Source organism: Orbicella faveolata, unplaced genomic scaffold (assembly GCF_042242905.1).
Source record: "Orbicella faveolata isolate gen_17 unplaced genomic scaffold, um_ofav_v1 contig_2, whole genome shotgun sequence".
NCBI classification, from domain to species: domain Eukaryota; kingdom Metazoa; phylum Cnidaria; class Anthozoa; order Scleractinia; family Merulinidae; genus Orbicella; species Orbicella faveolata.
Genome location: NW_028301547.1, coordinates 26979659 through 26996392, shown reverse-complemented (window position 1 = coordinate 26996392; position 16734 = coordinate 26979659). Strand labels below are relative to the sequence as shown.

General features: G+C 41.0%; 1 protein-coding gene across 2 annotated transcripts in view; it reads left to right on the top strand.

The window, feature by feature from the left end:
• The window catches only part of LOC110058877 (uncharacterized), a 29078-nt gene that overhangs the window by 7749 nt on the left and 4595 nt on the right, over positions 1-16734 (top strand). For both annotated transcript variants that reach the window (XM_089290581.1, XM_089290582.1), the window contains exons 7-33: positions 331-429; positions 1324-1424; positions 1998-2040; positions 2574-2669; positions 2923-3041; positions 3495-3647; positions 3937-4023; positions 4413-4496; positions 6447-6611; positions 7047-7164; positions 7781-7875; positions 7982-8065; positions 8574-8695; positions 9184-9253; positions 9627-10249; positions 10527-10641; positions 10865-11020; positions 11171-11257; positions 11618-11679; positions 12407-12551; positions 13356-13568; positions 13847-14158; positions 14584-14736; positions 15069-15236; positions 15395-15475; positions 15851-15937; positions 16357-16695. In XM_089290581.1, the coding sequence (XP_089146707.1) occupies positions 331-429; positions 1324-1424; positions 1998-2040; positions 2574-2669; positions 2923-3041; positions 3495-3647; positions 3937-4023; positions 4413-4496; positions 6447-6611; positions 7047-7164; positions 7781-7875; positions 7982-8065; positions 8574-8695; positions 9184-9253; positions 9627-10249; positions 10527-10641; positions 10865-11020; positions 11171-11257; positions 11618-11679; positions 12407-12551; positions 13356-13568; positions 13847-14158; positions 14584-14736; positions 15069-15236; positions 15395-15475; positions 15851-15937; positions 16357-16695 (3977 nt within the window). The remainder of the gene's footprint in view (positions 1-330; positions 430-1323; positions 1425-1997; positions 2041-2573; positions 2670-2922; positions 3042-3494; positions 3648-3936; positions 4024-4412; positions 4497-6446; positions 6612-7046; positions 7165-7780; positions 7876-7981; positions 8066-8573; positions 8696-9183; positions 9254-9626; positions 10250-10526; positions 10642-10864; positions 11021-11170; positions 11258-11617; positions 11680-12406; positions 12552-13355; positions 13569-13846; positions 14159-14583; positions 14737-15068; positions 15237-15394; positions 15476-15850; positions 15938-16356; positions 16696-16734) is intronic.

Below are 16734 nucleotides of genomic sequence, written 5' to 3'. Positions count from 1 at the left end.
CAAAGTAGTTTTGTAAAGCAGTTCTCTGGGATTAAGCATTCAGAGTTTCACTGCACATAAATGTGATCACTGTTTTTCATGTTTGCTAGAAACGCAGGAATGAAATGTGATGTACAATATAGTTTTGTTTAAATAATTTTGTTCCCACCATTTTCACCATCTTTTAAATAAAACATATACATCTTACATTTATTTGATGATTTGACAACACACGGATATTTTAGGATCATTCCTCATTCATTTTGGTCTAGTTGAATTCCCAGTTATAAAGCTTACTAGTTCTTTGTGGAAAGTCTCAGGAAACCATTTACCCTTGACTTGTGGCATAAGACCTGCTTGAAAAGTCTCGTGCGGTACGACAAGCACCAAATGAAAGATGCTTTCACATTTTCTACCAAGTTCTGAATGGATTGGACAAAAAGACCAAAGGTAAGTTGGTTTGCATTGAAAATGTCAAAAGATGAAAGAAGGCTACATGTACATGTAAGTGTCATGTTAAAATTAACTTTAGTCCATCATGAATCATAAGCAGGGTATATCTCAGTGTTGAACGGCTATTTTCAAAGTAAATGATTACTGATCATCATATTTATTTATAAGCACCTGAGAAACAAAACCAAATAAATAAAAAAGGAAAAACCAAAGCAAAACAAATCAAAATGACTCATTCTCATTGGAAAGCATTCTGAGATTGGATTTAAAGTTTCCAAGATCCACAATTTTCAAGGTACCAAATAGAAAGGAAAACCTCAGATGGAACTAAGAGCAGTATCTGCACAAGCAAATCAAAGTAAATAACATGAATTGCTGAGAATTGACTGAACTTTGCTCCTGGTGATAGCACTTTGCTGTAAATTTTGAAGCGATATGTATTGGTTAAGACACTTTCACCCCTGGAGAATTGAAGCTGTCTTTCTCAAGACATAAATAATTAATCAAGTTAAAACAAAGAAAATCACAACCAATAAGGAGGTTTGAATACCCAGTTTTAATTAGCATAGATTTTAATGAGTTTACTTCTCCGTTTACCCCTTAGTTTTTGTTTTGATTGAGAGGATATATCAAACACTCGAGACAGTGTTTCATCGGCTTTCCAAACACCTCCAATTTTGTCAAAATACTCCGCTGCTCGTCGTCTTTAGCTCTCTTGGTTTTTGGATACTTGATGAAACAGTGTCTCTCATGTTTGATATATTACATTAATACACAACAAGGATCATCAGCACAGACGATCAGAACCTGGGAGGGTTGTGGGGACATGATGATGATGATGATGATGATGATATACAGTTATGTTGATGCATCCATCTTGTTGTACTACAGCGGACATGTTATTCCAGGATGCAAGCTCATATAGTTACTTGAGCAATGGAAACTTGCCAGTGAGTGGCTGGGATGATGCCACTGATCTTCAGGATTCTCTGGTGAGTGCTGAAGTAGGAATATAGCACTGAGATATTTTTTCTTATCAGGTTTGGTAACGTCCTTGCTACTGCTAGCTGTTGTATGAGTTTCTTCACAATCATATCTATAGCAAACTTCTTGATTGTAATTGGTTCTTGGCCCGCCTATTTGTTATGTAGTCGGTGTGTGATCATGTGGGTGTCCAATTACAGGTATCCAATTTCAACTTTTTTAAACTGGTAACTTGTAATTGGATATCTTTGCTATTCGCACATCAATTGCATGACTGGGCTTCAATGGCTTCCTTCTTAATGTTCCTTACAGTTTTTACAACTTATGGAAAACACCACTGGCTTTTTCGCTCAAAAAGAAGTGCTCAAAGACCTTTTTAATCTTGAAATTTTTTTAAGATTAGTAATTGCCCCAAGTGGAATTCAATTCAGGGAGAAACTGTGCTCATAATTTTGAATAGGCCTTCCACTGCATGCTCATCTGATATTGAAATTTGCTTGCACGATTACTCCCTGAATTGTGCTTCACTTGGTCTAATCATTATCACCAATAATGTAACATGATTTCGTTTCCTTTGACAGACCTGCATGAGGGATATGGGAATCCCAGAAGATGACATAAATGGTAAGTTTTCTATTTCTTCAAAACTGTGATCCAGCCATCAACAGTTTAATTTAAGGAAAGGCAAGTGGATTGGCTATAAATCAAACTGTGCCATCACCTCTTCCAGATCACAATAAATACCTGTTCCTGAAATGGAAGATTTGTGTGCCACTCTTTTGTGAAGAAGACCATTTACAAAACCTCTTGCTTGTTCATGTACTCTCTCTCTCTCTCTCTCTCTCTCTCTCTCTCTCTCTCTCTCTCTCTCTCTCTCTCTCTCTCTCTCTCTCTCTCTCTCTCTCTCTCTCTCTCTCTCTCTCTCTCTCTCTCTTGCTCTCTCTCCAGAACCCCTGCCATCTTTTTTTTTTTGCTCTCTTTCTCTTTCCCCTTCTTTTATTACCCTGTTCATCCCTCACTCTTGCACTCCCTCTATTGCTCGCTTGCCTTCTCACTCCTTCCATCTCTCACTGAAGTGCCCACACTAGTTTATACTGTATCCATTTGCTTATCTGCGGCATCTTTGCTAATGTTATTTTATGTTATTTCCTCTTAAGCCCTTTTCCGTGTAGTGTCTGCTGTCCTTCAGTTTGGCAACATGGTCTTCAAGCAAGAGAGAAGCTCAGAACAAGCCATCATGCCAAGCAATGAAGGTCAGCAGTTTTTTCCTTGCATTTAATTCAGGTTCTGCAGTGTCCACATCAATACTTGCATTCAACATTCATTTAACAGATAGAGCAAATTAAGAAAACTATATATCAATGAGGGAATATTGTCTTGATGTAGTGCCAAATTCTTAGATCTACATGACCCATTAAAAGAAATATATTGCATTTTGCAATCAGCAGGGCAAATGAGTATTCACCCGACTTATTCCATCTCTATTTACTTTCCTTCTGCTTATAGTTGCTCAGAAAGTTTGCCATTTGCTTGGCATTCCAGTCACTGAGTTTTCAAAGGCAGTTCTAAAACCAAGAGTGAAAGTTGGTCGTGACTATGTGCAGAAAGCTCAAACAAAAGCACAGGTAAGCCCTGTAAGAGGGTACTTACAGTAAGGGGTATCTAACCACCCGGTCAGAATGTTTTGTAGTCGCAGAGAGGTCAACAGAAGTATTAGGTTTGTTATTTGTCCGGATTAGTGAACTCCAGAGTGAAGCAGATGCCACATGATCAGGGGTTTTGTTAACGTTTTCAGCAGGAGAGCAACTGGTTTTTTACAAGGTAGCAAAACTTTTTGAACTTGACTTTTTAATAAGAAACACTTTTCTCTGTATGGTCAAACCAGGTGGGTAAGATCATCTTCTCAGCCCGTCAACCTGCCTGGTGCCTGGCCTTTAATGAAACCCCTGCATGATATACTGTAGGCAGTAACATTGCTGGCTGTTGACAGATTTTTATAGGGCTGTATCCAGTGATAAGTTTGTGAGCTTCAGTGTGTGTTTTATCTCCGTTTGATCAAAACTTCTTTCATTTCACAGGCAGAGTTTGCCATTGAGGCTGTCTCAAAGTCTCTTTATGAGAGAATGTTCAAATGGATCGTGTCAAGAATCAACAAGTCTCTTGATAGAACAAAGCGTGAAGGTGCTTCATTCATTGGCATTCTCGACATTGCAGGATTTGAAATCTTTCAGGTAAACTGTTGGATAATTTATCACAAAATACTGTTTATTACAATGTGTAGTTCCAGAAAATATCCATACCTCCCCCACAGAAGGGAATTTTTCTAAGTCCCCCCCACCCCTCTGGAAATTCCGATTGAGCTTCATACATTTCTTTACATTTTTTGATCTTACAGAACCCCCCTCCCCCAGGAAATTCCAATCCCTTCTGTTGGGGGGAGTATGGATATTTTCTGGAACTGAACAATGTAATACAGACTTAAACTCAATTAATAAATGTTTTTTGTATTGTCTGTTTCAGATGAACTCCTTTGAGCAGCTCTGCATCAACTATACCAATGAAAAACTGCAACAGCTCTTCAATCACACCATGTTCATTCTGGAACAGGTACTGTGCTTATTTACATTCTTTGTCATTAGTTGTCAACATTACCAATGCAGAGTTGACATTTTATTTTCAAGTATGGTATTTTAGGCCGAGGCTCAGTGGTCTAATCTGCAAGTCTCTTAAAATCTAGATCTTAAAATCTTGGATCAAGTTGTACTCATGTGCAAAACATGTTACTTTTCACAGCACTTACACCTTCTGTGTAGGAGTATTTGGATGCTGGCAAATTGTTATTTAACCAAATAATGTAGCAACAAAAAATTACAGTACAGGTGTCATTTCATCTTACACAACATTAAGCTGAGAGATGGTCTGCCCAAGCCACAGAGCAGACCTTGCGAGTGTCATGTATGCCCTAACTTTGTGTGACTCTTGATTGGTTACAACAGGAAGAGTACAGGAAAGAGGGAATTGACTGGAAGTTCATTGACTTTGGATTGGATCTACAACCATGCATTGATTTGTTAGAAAAGGTTTGTATAGTGCTGTTGATGTTACAGGGCTTGGAATAACGGCCGGTCAACGGACAATGTCTGGTCAAAAATTGATTTTGTTCACCTCTTTACGATGGCAACTTTCCTCTCTCCCCAAGTTGGCTGTTGTGGGGAGGTTTGACTTTAATCCTTATTCTCCCTGTGGAATTTGCTGCTAACTAACCTTGCGACCTACACAGGGTTTGTACAGGTCCTGGAAAACCTGGAAAGTCCTGGAATTTTACTGTGGCATTTTCCAGGACTTTTCAGTCCTGGAAAGGGCTATTGGTCCCGGAAAGTGCTGGAAATCTGTTAAACTCAAGTAAAAAATGTGAAATGTATGGCAGACAGCAAGGAAAATTAAAATTGAGATCTTGGGAGTGAAAGAGTCAATGTGAATTTTAGAGTCCTGGAAAAATCAATCTGAGTCCTGGAAAAGTCCTGGAAATTTGTTTCTGAAAAAGGGTACGAACCCTGCCTACAGGTAATGTGGGAAGCGATGCCTCTTAAAGTGTCAGGTACAAAGGTCCGGGCTACCCTCTAATATAAATTCAAACCAAACATGTATCTTAAAACTTAAGGCCTTAATATTAAGGTGAAATAAAAAGTAACAAATAAATTTGTGTGAATCACTTTAGCTTGAATAAAAATTGAATAGAAGCGATAGGAAGCGATAGTGGGGTGCAAAAGTGTAATTAAATCGATTTTACTGTACATTGCGGCTATGCTGTGTATTTTGTACTTTTTGTATTAAATATCAGCTACTCCTCCAATAAAGGCTCACTAAATGTACTTGCTGAATATTTAAGCATCATGCTGTGGGGGAAGAAGCACTTTGTAAGAGTTATTACGTAATGCATATTTGTCCGGGCAAAATCTTTTCTTGTCCGAGCAGCAATAGATTTCACCAACCAACTTGACTGGTGCCAGCCGGAAAATTATTTCAAGCACTGTGTTATGATATATTTTGGCTGCTTTCTGCATGGCTACTGTAAGTAATACAGTGTAGCTCCCTGTCACTCAGGGTCAGACATTATAAATCAAACATGAGAGCACATTTTTGATCTCATTTCCAAACACTGAGAAGGAGGTTGAAAATATGATGCACTCCAGAGTATTTGTGACAAACTTCAAGGAGGCTGGAAATGTGGTCAAACAAGGTTTCAGTTGCTTGATATGCCTTCTCAGTTAGAAAAAACTGAAGAATAAAATTGTAAAAATCTAGGCTAATTAAGATCAGAAAATATACAAACACCATCATGGTTACGGTTTCCTTTGTTTAAGTTGATGTATTATTAGGGACCTTTAGATTGGACTACAAGTACAAGATTGAATAGGAGTACGATTTTCCAATTTTCAAACCAGTGACGTTTCCGGAGTCCTCGCTTGTCATTCATGGATTTTAGGTAGAGAGGGTAGCTCATGGGATCACATGGCAATGCAACCTGATAGTGTGAAGCCTGCAAATTAGAAAATTGAAAAGTCGTTCTAGCACTCTATCTCTTGCACACAAATCTAAAGTCCCCTGTTGCAATGTGTTTGAGAAACTACATTCAGTTAGTCAGTCAAGTGAGTGCTCTTGTTTTACTAGTGTTTTCAAAAAATTGTCTTGCTTGTGTTTGATTGTGGGAGGCGTGGTGGCCTCGTGGCCTTGTCCCCGGAGCGAGCGGTCCAGGTTCGAGCTTTGGCTGGGGACACTGTGTTGTGTTCTTGGGCAAGACACTTACCTCTCACAGTGTCTCTCTCCACCCAGGAGTATAAATGGGTACCGACGAATTGTTGGGGAAACCTAACAAATTGTGGGGAAGTAACCTGCAATGGACTAGCATCCCATCTAGGGGAAGTAGAAATACTCCTTGCCACTTCATGCTACAGAAACCGGGATAAGCTCCAGCAGCTATGAGCCATTCGGCTCCAAGGCTTCACTTTACCTTTTGTGTTTGATTGTAGCCCATGGGCCTGATGGCTCTGCTAGATGAAGAGTGCTGGTTCCCAAAAGCTACAGACAAATCGTACGTGGACAAGGTCATCAAAGAACATTCTAAACATCAAAAGTTCAAGATCCCGGAGTTCCGTTCAGAAGCTAATTTCTCTGTGATCCACTACGCTGGCAGGGTAAGTTGCATAAATATTGGCTTTACACCTGTTGTACCTCTCTCAATGAACAATGATAGACAGTCTATCAGCTTGAGTACATCTTGGGTGTTAAAGGGCTAGTCACACTCTTGCGTCCCTGTGATGATTAATTGATTGTGATTATTGCACCGGTGGTACAGTTTTCAAAGTTGGCTTTGGTGAGGAAAATCCTTTTCCTTCAGTCTTGTCAGACTTAAGAAAATTTTGGTAACAGCATTCAGGAAACGTTTTTTGTCGAGATTTTGTGCTGTTGACAGACATCTTTCAGACCATGTATGTGCTCAGGGGAAATTATTCCAGAGTTGCAAGAGTGGATATAATAAAATCATCTGCTTGGAAAAAGCCTAAAAGTTCTTTTCAGCAACATTGAGTGACTTCTGTTTTTCACACATACAATGTTTGAACTGTACACAGGTCGACTACAACACCTCACAATGGCTGATGAAAAACATGGATCCCCTTAACGACAACATCATTGCATTACTACAGAATTCCTCTGATACTTTTGTTGGCCAGCTGTGGAAAGATTCAGGTATTTCAATATTGAATCTTCGAAGGCCTTAATGGGATCAATGTCTCATTTTTTTGGACAATGTCTATTGGTGCTCTTTTGGATAGATGATTACAATTCTCTTGATCTACCACTAAATTCTCACAACTTACAGCAATCAGTAAGGGGAATAACTGTTTTTAATATGGGATTGAAAATAAGAACTTGGTGACATGACTAAATGACATTGTTTTGCTGCTGGCCTCAAATGTTGCTGTATTGTGCTAAGTTGTTTTCTCTGTGCCGCCTTGAAAGCTTGAATGTAAGTAGCCTTGTACTTCTCAAGCATGTTTGGCCTGACCACCAACAAACTTCTATTTGTTTTCTTTGAAATTGTGCTGTGATTGGCCAAAATGTCTTAGCTTGACCCAGAAAACGTCATTGCATCATGCAAATACAGTTTTCATGTTTATTTGTTACATGTTTCATAAGATTGGAAGTCCTTGCCCTTGTCATGTTGTGAATGTTTCACCTGCAACCATTCAGAACAGTTGGGCTACTGTCTTGATAAACTAGCAGATTTTCAGAACATATTCTTCACCAGATATGTTGGAAACAGTCAGGAGAATTGGCATATGTGAATTTTTTTTGTCTACAGAAAACATTGTCAGCATGAATGCAGCTCAGAGTGAGACTCCTTTTGGAAGCAAAGTGCGCAAGGGAATGTTCCGTACTGTCAGCCAGTTGTACAAGGTTTGTGAGAAGTTGGATTCATTTGGGCTCTTTTCCAACTTACGTCAGATTGTTTGGCATATTCATCCCAAGTTCGTATTATTTTAACTTGCACTTTTGTCTTCAGGAACAACTCTCAAAACTGATGGTGGTTCTGCACAACACTAATCCTAACTTTGTCAGGTGTATTATTCCAAATCACGAGAAGAAAGTAAGTACATGCTGAATTCTCAGCTATATTTACAGTAAACCCCCTGTTAATCCTGGCTGAAACTAGCCACTGTGGGAGGAGGGGTGGCCTCATGGTATGTGTGCTTGACTCCGGATTGAGCATTCTGGGTTTGACCCCTGGCTGGGGACATTGTGTTGTGTTCTTGGGCAAGAATGTTTACTATAACAGTGCCTCTCTCCACCCAGATGTATAAATGGACACCCAGCAAATTTAATGCTGGGGGTAACCCTACAGACTAGCATCCCATCCAAGGAGGAGTAGAAATACCTCTCAGTCACTTCATGATTCAGAAACCAAAGATAAGTACTGACCTGATGGACCACTTGGCTTGTATGCAGACTTTACAAATGGCCTACCTTTACCTGTTAAACCAGGCTTAAACAAGCCACCAAAATTTTTGCCACATTAGAAGCAGATTTTAGAGATAACTATTGCATTCATAACACATTCCTGGTAATGACAATGGTTTCTTTCTCTTTTCCACAAGGCTGGCAAGATTGCTGCACAACTTGTGTTGGACCAACTGAGGTGTAATGGTGTACTGGAAGGTATCAGAATCTGTCGACAAGGTTTCCCTAACAGGATGCTTTTCCAGGAGTTCAAGCAAAGGTATTTAACCTTTACTTAGACTTTCTTAAAGTTCTTTGCTGTTGTAAGTACACAAGTCTATCTCGCACTCTTCGAAATCAGGTTAGCCTCCCATGCAGACCCTCTTTGGGCTCCTCATGCAATCATTGCACGACAAGCCCAATTTATTGAAGAAAGAATGGCTGAGGAGTCAAGTTGAAAAGTTATGTTCTGATGACATAACTCTGCTGAGCCTCTTATTGGTTGCTACCTGGCTACGATTTTCCAGAGATGCAAATTAGATCTCGATAGATGAGATGCAAAACACTGTACGTGAACACCACTGGTGAGGCTTGTTTTGGGTTTGGAAACTTTAGCACCTCTCTCGTGGGGACCATTGTCATGAGACGCCTCCGGTTTCTAAGGTGATCCAGTAACTATCGATATTACAGTGCACCGTTGAGAAACTGGCTTCAGACTTGTTTCTCTCTCACCAAGTTTGGTAATTCATGTCTTTTCTCTCTTTCAAGGTATGAGCTGCTGACACCAAGTGCTATCCCCAAAGGCTTCATGGACGGACGAAAAGCCTGTCAGAAAATGGTGTGTTAGAGTTGTTTTCTCTTGATCAGACTGAATTGATATTTCTATTAACTGTATCTCTGAAACTTTTGCCTGATTTTTATAACCGACATTTCGGCAAGTTTGACTCGACTGGTTCAGGAATTGAGAGAAATAAAAAGTCAAGATGACTTGGTGGACTACTGTGTTTTTTTTTTGTTTTTTTTTTTGTTTTTGCAATATGAACTGAACAAGGCATATCAAACTTGCCGAAACACTGGTTTTTAAAAATCAATTTTAACCTTGGGAAGAGTCCTGAAAAAAGGGAACAACTTTGATTTCTTTTAATTTTCCAGTTTTTGAAATTCATTTAATCCGACACATTTTCTCAAGATGCTCATGCTTTCTTTGTTAGTTGGAGATCCTAGAACTGGATACAAATTCCTATCGCATTGGCCAGTCCAAGATCTTCTTCAGGGCGGGGGTGTTGGCTCACTTGGAAGAAGAACGTGACTTGAAATTGACGGAGATCATCACCATTTTCCAAGCCTACTGCCGCGGCAACATTGCAAGGAAGCACTACAACAAGAGGGTTCAACAACTCAGTGCTATTCGTGTTATCCAGAGGAATTGCCTCAGCTACCTTAAACTGCGCAACTGGCAATGGTGGCGCCTGTTCACGAAAGTCAAACCGCTGCTCAATGTGACGAGGACAGACGAAGCCTTGCGCGAGGCGTTGGATTTGAAGAAGGCCAACGAAGAAAAGCTTGACAAGACCGAGGCGGCTTACAATGAATTGGACAAGAAATTCCAGCAGATTTCTGAGGAGAAGGACATCTTACAGGAGCAGTATGACCGAGAGCGTGACGCATTTCAAGAGGCTGATGACATGCGCCAAAGACTTCAAGCCCGAAAACAGGAGCTGGAGGAGTTGTTGAACGATCAGATGGAGCGGTTTGATGAAGAAGAGGAGAAGGTTATTAACTTAACTGAAGAGAAGAAGAAACTGTTGAAGGATATACAAGATTTGGAGGACAGGTATGTTGCAACTTGCAGGAAAAAACTCTTCAAGGCTTTGGGTAAAAGTTTGACTGGTCAAGTTTGCTTTCAACTGACTCACCGTCATTATTAAGAATGAAAACAGGCAAGAGCCTTAAGTTTCATTCAGAAGTAAGCTCCAAGAGCTCTTTGATTGTCCCCAGTGGTACCAGTCAAAACTTGAAGAGTTTTTTTAGAACTAAATGTTGTTTAAGTTTGTGGACAAGAGAATTTGCCGTGAACTGAAATTGTTGCTTACTTGTTTGTTCGTTTGTAGCTTGGAAGAAGAGGAGGCTGCTCGACAAAAACTTCAGCTTGAGAAAGTAACCGTTGAAGCCAAAATAAAGAAACAGGAAGAGGACTTGACGCTAATGGAAGATTCCAACTCCAAGGTAGGTTGAGGATACACAACCTCCTTATACAGACAGTCTTTTAACGTGTCACGCTATCTGAGGAATGCGTGACAAGCCAAATGAAGGCTTGCGTAGGAGCTTAAGGAAGCATCGGCTGTTTTGCAGGACCAGAGTTCATAGCGTTACATCCTATCTGTCGTGGTTAAGAAGGTTAATATGTATTAAATTTATTTAAAAATGAATTAAAAACTTGTTTTGACAGTTGACGAAAGAGAAGAAATCCTTAGAAGACAAACTGCAAGAGGCAACTCAAGCACTTGCTGACGAGGAGGAGAAAGCCAAGGGCTTAGCAAAGCAGAAAGCTAAACAAGATGCCCTCATCGCAGATCTCGAAGAACGACTTAGAAATTCAGAAAAGGTAAACCGTGTTTCAACCAAGAAACTTCCCAAAAATACAGCAGACTGTTTTGCTGTCTAGAAGTGAACTGGACATGATATTTTGTGATTATATTTCAACGCAACTGGAATTGTGTTTATTAGTAATTTGATCATTTGAATTGAATGTTAGAATTGCCAAGAGTTGGAAAAAATCCGCCGCAAGTTGGAAGCAGAGCTGGCTGAAGTCCATCATCAGCTGGAAGAAGCCAAGCAAATGGTAAGAAAATTTCAATTGTTCATTAATTTTAAGCCCTCAATGATCGATAATTATTTTCAATTAATGTTTATTCTGTGATCATTAATTTTTAGGAAACTGAGCGATAAAGTGCTTCCAAAAGTTGCAAATTTAGGCTCTCTATTTTTGCCACAACCTCATGTCCGGTCTAGCCCCCTGTTTAGGGCCCCCCCCCCCCCCCCGAGAAGAGACTTAGTAAGAGGAGCGTGTGCTCCTTTCCCGGACAGCGGCTAGTAATCGAGCCTATTGCAAACTGTGATTAGGAAAATTCCTTGCATATGGTATCATTTTTTCCCTTAGCTACTTATTACTGAGTTGATTGTTGTCCTTCTCATATTTCAGATTCAGGATCTAGAAGCTACTATTCACAAGAAGGACATGGAATTGAATGACTTGAATGCTAGGTAAGATTACTACATAAACAAGATCTGCATCTCTTTTGTTCTTGGAGCTAGGGAAATGTTTTTGTGTTCTTTATTTACTGTTGTGGAGGCGCAGTGCCCTCGTGGTTAGTGCGCTTACCTCCGGATTGAGCGGTCCGGGTTCGAGCCCTGGCCAGGGACATTGTGTTGTGTTCTTGGGCAAGACACTTTACTCTCACAGTGCCTCTCTCCACCCAGGTGTATAAATAGGTACCGGCAAATTTAATTCTGGGGGGCAAACCTGCGATGGACTAGTATCCCAAATAGAAAACATTTTGTCTTTGTTTCTATGGATTTTTAGAGCATTAGTTACGGCATGTCTCGTTCTCCCAAAATTCTACTTGTGTCTATGTGACTCAATGGAAACAGAGAAAATGTTTTGTCTTTTGTGAATGGTGTAAGTGGTTCTGTATTCATAGAATGACTTGACTTACAGTAGCATGTTTTGTCGTCAGGCCGCTGAACGTTTAGACTGCTGGCAGCCGGTCTTTTCTCCTAGAGTCATTTAGACAAGTGTTTAGCCATTGCGAACGCAAAAGGGCGATATCGCCGAGTAGGGAAGAAGGCGAGACGAGAAAAGCCTTCTTCTAGTTCCATACCCCTTTAGGCTGAAGCGTCTCGCCTCAAAATCCCTGCTGAATTTCCAGAGAAAAACAGCCTGCCGGTAGTATACTGAACGTTTGTTTTACTCTTCATATTTCCCGCGCAGAGTTGACGAGGAGTCTTCCAGGAGAAGCGAGCTCGAGAAGCTCAAACGAGAAATGGAGAACCAAATAGAGGAACTGAGAGAAGATTTGGATTCAGAGAAAAGCGCCAGGACTAAGGCGGAGAAACAACGCAGAGAACTTGGAGAGGTAATGGAATCTGTATAGGCTAAGTGTTGAGTGGTGGGCGCAGTAGTTTGTGCGCCTGACTCCAGATCGAGCAGTCCGGGTTTGAGCCCTAGCTGGGGACATTGTGTTATGTTCTTGGGCAAAAGTAAAGACACTTTATTCTCACAGTGACCCTCTCCACCTAGGTGTATTAATGGGTACCGGCGAATTTAATGCTTGGGGTAACTCTGCGATAGACTAGCATCCCATCCAGGGGGAGTAGAAATATTCCTAGTCACTTCATGCTACAGAAACCGGGATAAACTCCGGGCTGATGGGCCACTTGGCTCGTATGCAGACTAAGTATTGGTGATAATTCTGAGAAATCTCGGCGAGGACAAAACTTTAGTTTACTTCTAGTAGGGGGATGGAGATCATCTGTCAAAATCCGGTGATTATTCATGAATTCTTTCAAAACGTCTATTGCCACCAGGTAGGAAATTGTCAGGGAAAAAAATTTTCAGAGGCCAGGAAATTTTATTTTGAGTCGGGGAAAACTGAAATAATTTAGCACGCCTTGGGGTTACTGTGATCTCAACGATGTTTTTCTCTAATGAAGAAGGAAAATTTTTTGAAAACTTATCAGCCTCAATGAATGGGTGGAAAGGAGGGCTGTGAAGGGAGGTTAGAAGCCGCTACTGTATCTGACATTTTGCAATAATTTTCAGGGAAAAGTCAAGGCATTTTTAAAAGTGATGTCTGTGGCTATCGTGACAGCGGTGTACTTGTAAGAACTAAGGATAAAGGATTACAAACAAGCTGATGCATTTTTCTTTTCTTTTTAAGGAACTGGAGTCGCTGAAATCAGAACTCGAAGAATCGATTGACACAACAACCGCAGCCCAGGAAATGAAACAAAAACGGGAATCTGAGCTTGTCGCGCTGAAAAGAAGCGTTGAGGAGGAAACTGTCGCACACGAGGCTGCCATGGCACAACTCCGTCAGAAACACACCCAGCTTGTGGAGGAACTGAACGTTCAACTGGAAACGACCAAGAAGGTATGAATTAATTGTGTTGAGCCCGCTCGAGAAAAGCCTGGGACGAGAGTATTTTAGTTTCCCAGGCTCTTTGCGATAGAAGATTGATCGTGGAAACGAGGCTGTGACGTTGCGCTTTTTTGGGAGGACTGGGGAGTAGGGTTGGTGTCAGAGAGTTTTTTTGCGTCAGTTAGCTTTCATCTTATTCTTTGTTCATTACCACTGCTCGTTCATTCCCTGTACCATGTGAACTTAGTATTTCCCGACTCACTGCTTTTTTTAATTCCTTGTCCTCTTAGGGCAAAGCACAACTCGAAAAAGCTAAAGCTCATTTGGAAGATAGCAACTCCCAGCTGAAATCAGAGGTGGAAGAATTAAGTAGCCGCAAGACCGAGGCAGAACGTAAAGTGAAAGTATTGGAGAACCAGGTCTCCGAAGCCAATGCTCGGCTCACAGACGATGAACATCACGTGACCGAGTTACAGAGTGTCAAAGTTAAACTGCAAAAGGAGTTGGAGGCGTCTGTTAGCCAACTGGAGGAATTTGAATCCAAGTGTTCAACTGCGGAAAGAGCAAAGGCCTCGCTTGAATCACAGCTAGCTGAATTACAGGTAAACTTGTGAGGATTTATGTGGATGAGATTTTATGGAAATTTTAAAATGACTTCTGCTGGCTTCCAAAAGTTCAAAATGTGATGCTTGGAAAACGTTACGCGTTTCTTGTCTATTGCGGAGTGTTCTCTAGTTGGTTTAAAAAAAAGAGAACAAGTGGAACTAGCTCCCACCAATTAGATTGAACATACTTTTTCTCTTAAACCAATCAGGAGCAAAGTCAAACCAGTCGTTACTTTGTTCACCGCGCGTTTTCCCGCGCGTTTTTCCCGCGCTTGGTAACTGTGTGCCTGTTCAGAGTGTCCTACTGATATCTGCGTGGCCTGTTCAGAGTTTCCCGTTGATTTCTTTCTTTAAAAACCCTTTATTGCCTGCTGATAAAAATGATTGTAGTGCTTTAATGCTAAATGATTGTTGTTTGTCAGGAATCTCTATCAGACGAAACCCGTCAGAAACTGTCGCTCAGTAACAAACTCAAAGAGTCTGAGACCGAAATCAGCCGTCTACAAGATCAACTTGACGATGAGGAAGATGCAAAGGTAGCGCTCCAGAAGAACCTCACACAAGCCCAGGCCCAGGTGGGTGAACAGATAGATTCTCATTACTCTTGACCGTGTATTATTGCTTTAACTTCTTGGGAGAATTAGGGGATTTTATCATCATTGTACTTTGCCTAATTACCGGGTGCTGACCAACAGAATTACAAAAAAAAAAAAAAATGTACAACTGAATGTAAGTTAGCACACAAGAGGAAGAACCTTTCTTTCCTTTGCTAGCCTCTTACGCAGCCGTTCCTGTGTTTCGTCACGCAATTCTTCCTCGTGGAGGAAAATTACGTGACAAACCGTATCGTCTGCGTTGGAGGCTACTGATACGCTAAAGAAGCTTGTTTACTCGCATTTGTTCGTAGATGGCTGAACTCAAGAAATTGGCCGATGATCGCTCGGCTCTTCTCGAAGAAGCTGAACAGAGCAAGAAGAAATTATCGCGAGACATGGAGACACTGCAAGGGCGAGTGGATGAACTGAGTGCCAATAACAGCAAGTTGGAGAAAACCAGGAAAAGACTGCAAGACGAGGTACGTTTTGCGAGTTTCTTTTTCTTTCTTTTTTTTTTTTTTAAAAAATACTTACTGGCCCTCTGATCATTCTGCGGCCAGGAAACTGCGGACTAGAAAGATTCTAACATTTAACTGAGCCAATAAAGATTATTTTTATTGTTGTTATTGTCAAACAGGTGGACGATGTGCAACTTAACTTGGAGAAGGAGAGAGCAGCGGTCAGTGCACTGGAAAAGAAACAGAGAAAGTTTGATCAGGTTTGTGCCATTTGTTGTGCGCTCAGGGGTAATAACTTGCTCTCACTGCTAACATTTTAACTTGAAAAGCAAAGAGTTGAGGGCTGGGGCACAGAGAGGGTTGGGGAAAGTTCTTTCTATTAGCGAGGGACAAATTGAAATGACTGAAATGCATAGTGTTGAGAATTAGGAAAAAATAACCAGATTCCCAAATCTCATTTTGCAGAGTGTTAAAATACCAACAGCAATAAAACAAACATTACTACACACCACTGAACTACCTCATTTGAATAGTCATGCAGTAAGATTGTATGCAGAGTAGCGGCGTACAGTGCCCCAGCTTTTGAGTCAAGTTTGGGAGTGAAATTTTGACCATGTTTTTTCTCTCTGTTTTAGTTGCTCGCTGAAGAAAAAGCCATATCCGAGAGGAACGCCGTGGAAAGAGACAACGCTGAACGAGACGCCAGACAGAATGAAACGAAGGTTTGTGTTTTATCGTATAGAGTTCGTTTTGCCTAGGTCGTCGAGCAGTGTTTTCGAACCCAACCTTACGAGCAAGATTGAGTGAAAAGCCAACAGAATGTTTGCCACAAGTCTGGTAAATGCGTGACCGAGTGGTTTAGGGCGCTGGATTTTAAATTAGGAGGTCCCTGGTTCACATCCTTCTGCCTACCGCTATCTGGATTTGTTCATGGAAGTCCCGAGTCAACTCGTCCACGTTGTGTAAATAGCCAAACTGGTTAGCTTCCCACCAGTTGAGATTCTTAATAGTCTATGTTCTTTATGCACAGTGTCCCCAATTAGTACAAAAACGCTAAATACATTCGACACTTAAAGACAGTTATTTATTTTAATTTTATTTTATGCAGTAGTGACATTGATGTGGATGTTTTATTTTCCAGGTCATTTCTCTTTCGCATGAACTTGAAGAACTTCAGGAGAAACTGGCGGAGAGTGAAAGGCTTCGCAAGGCCGCGCAAAACGAACTGGAGGCCATGATGGAGAGCAAGGATGACTTCGGCAAGAACGTGCACGAGCTGGAGAAATCCAAGCGATTGCTGGAAGCACAACTCGACGAGAAGAAACAGCAGATCGAAGAACTCGAGGATGAACTGCAGATTACCGAGGATGCTAAGCTAAGGATGGAAGTTAACATGCAGGCAGCGAAAACTCAGTTTGACAGAGAGTTGTCTGCCAGAGACGAACAGAACGAGGAGAAGAGGAAAGCTTTACTCAAACAGGTGAGAAGATTATTTTACACTGCACAAAACGCGAGAGGA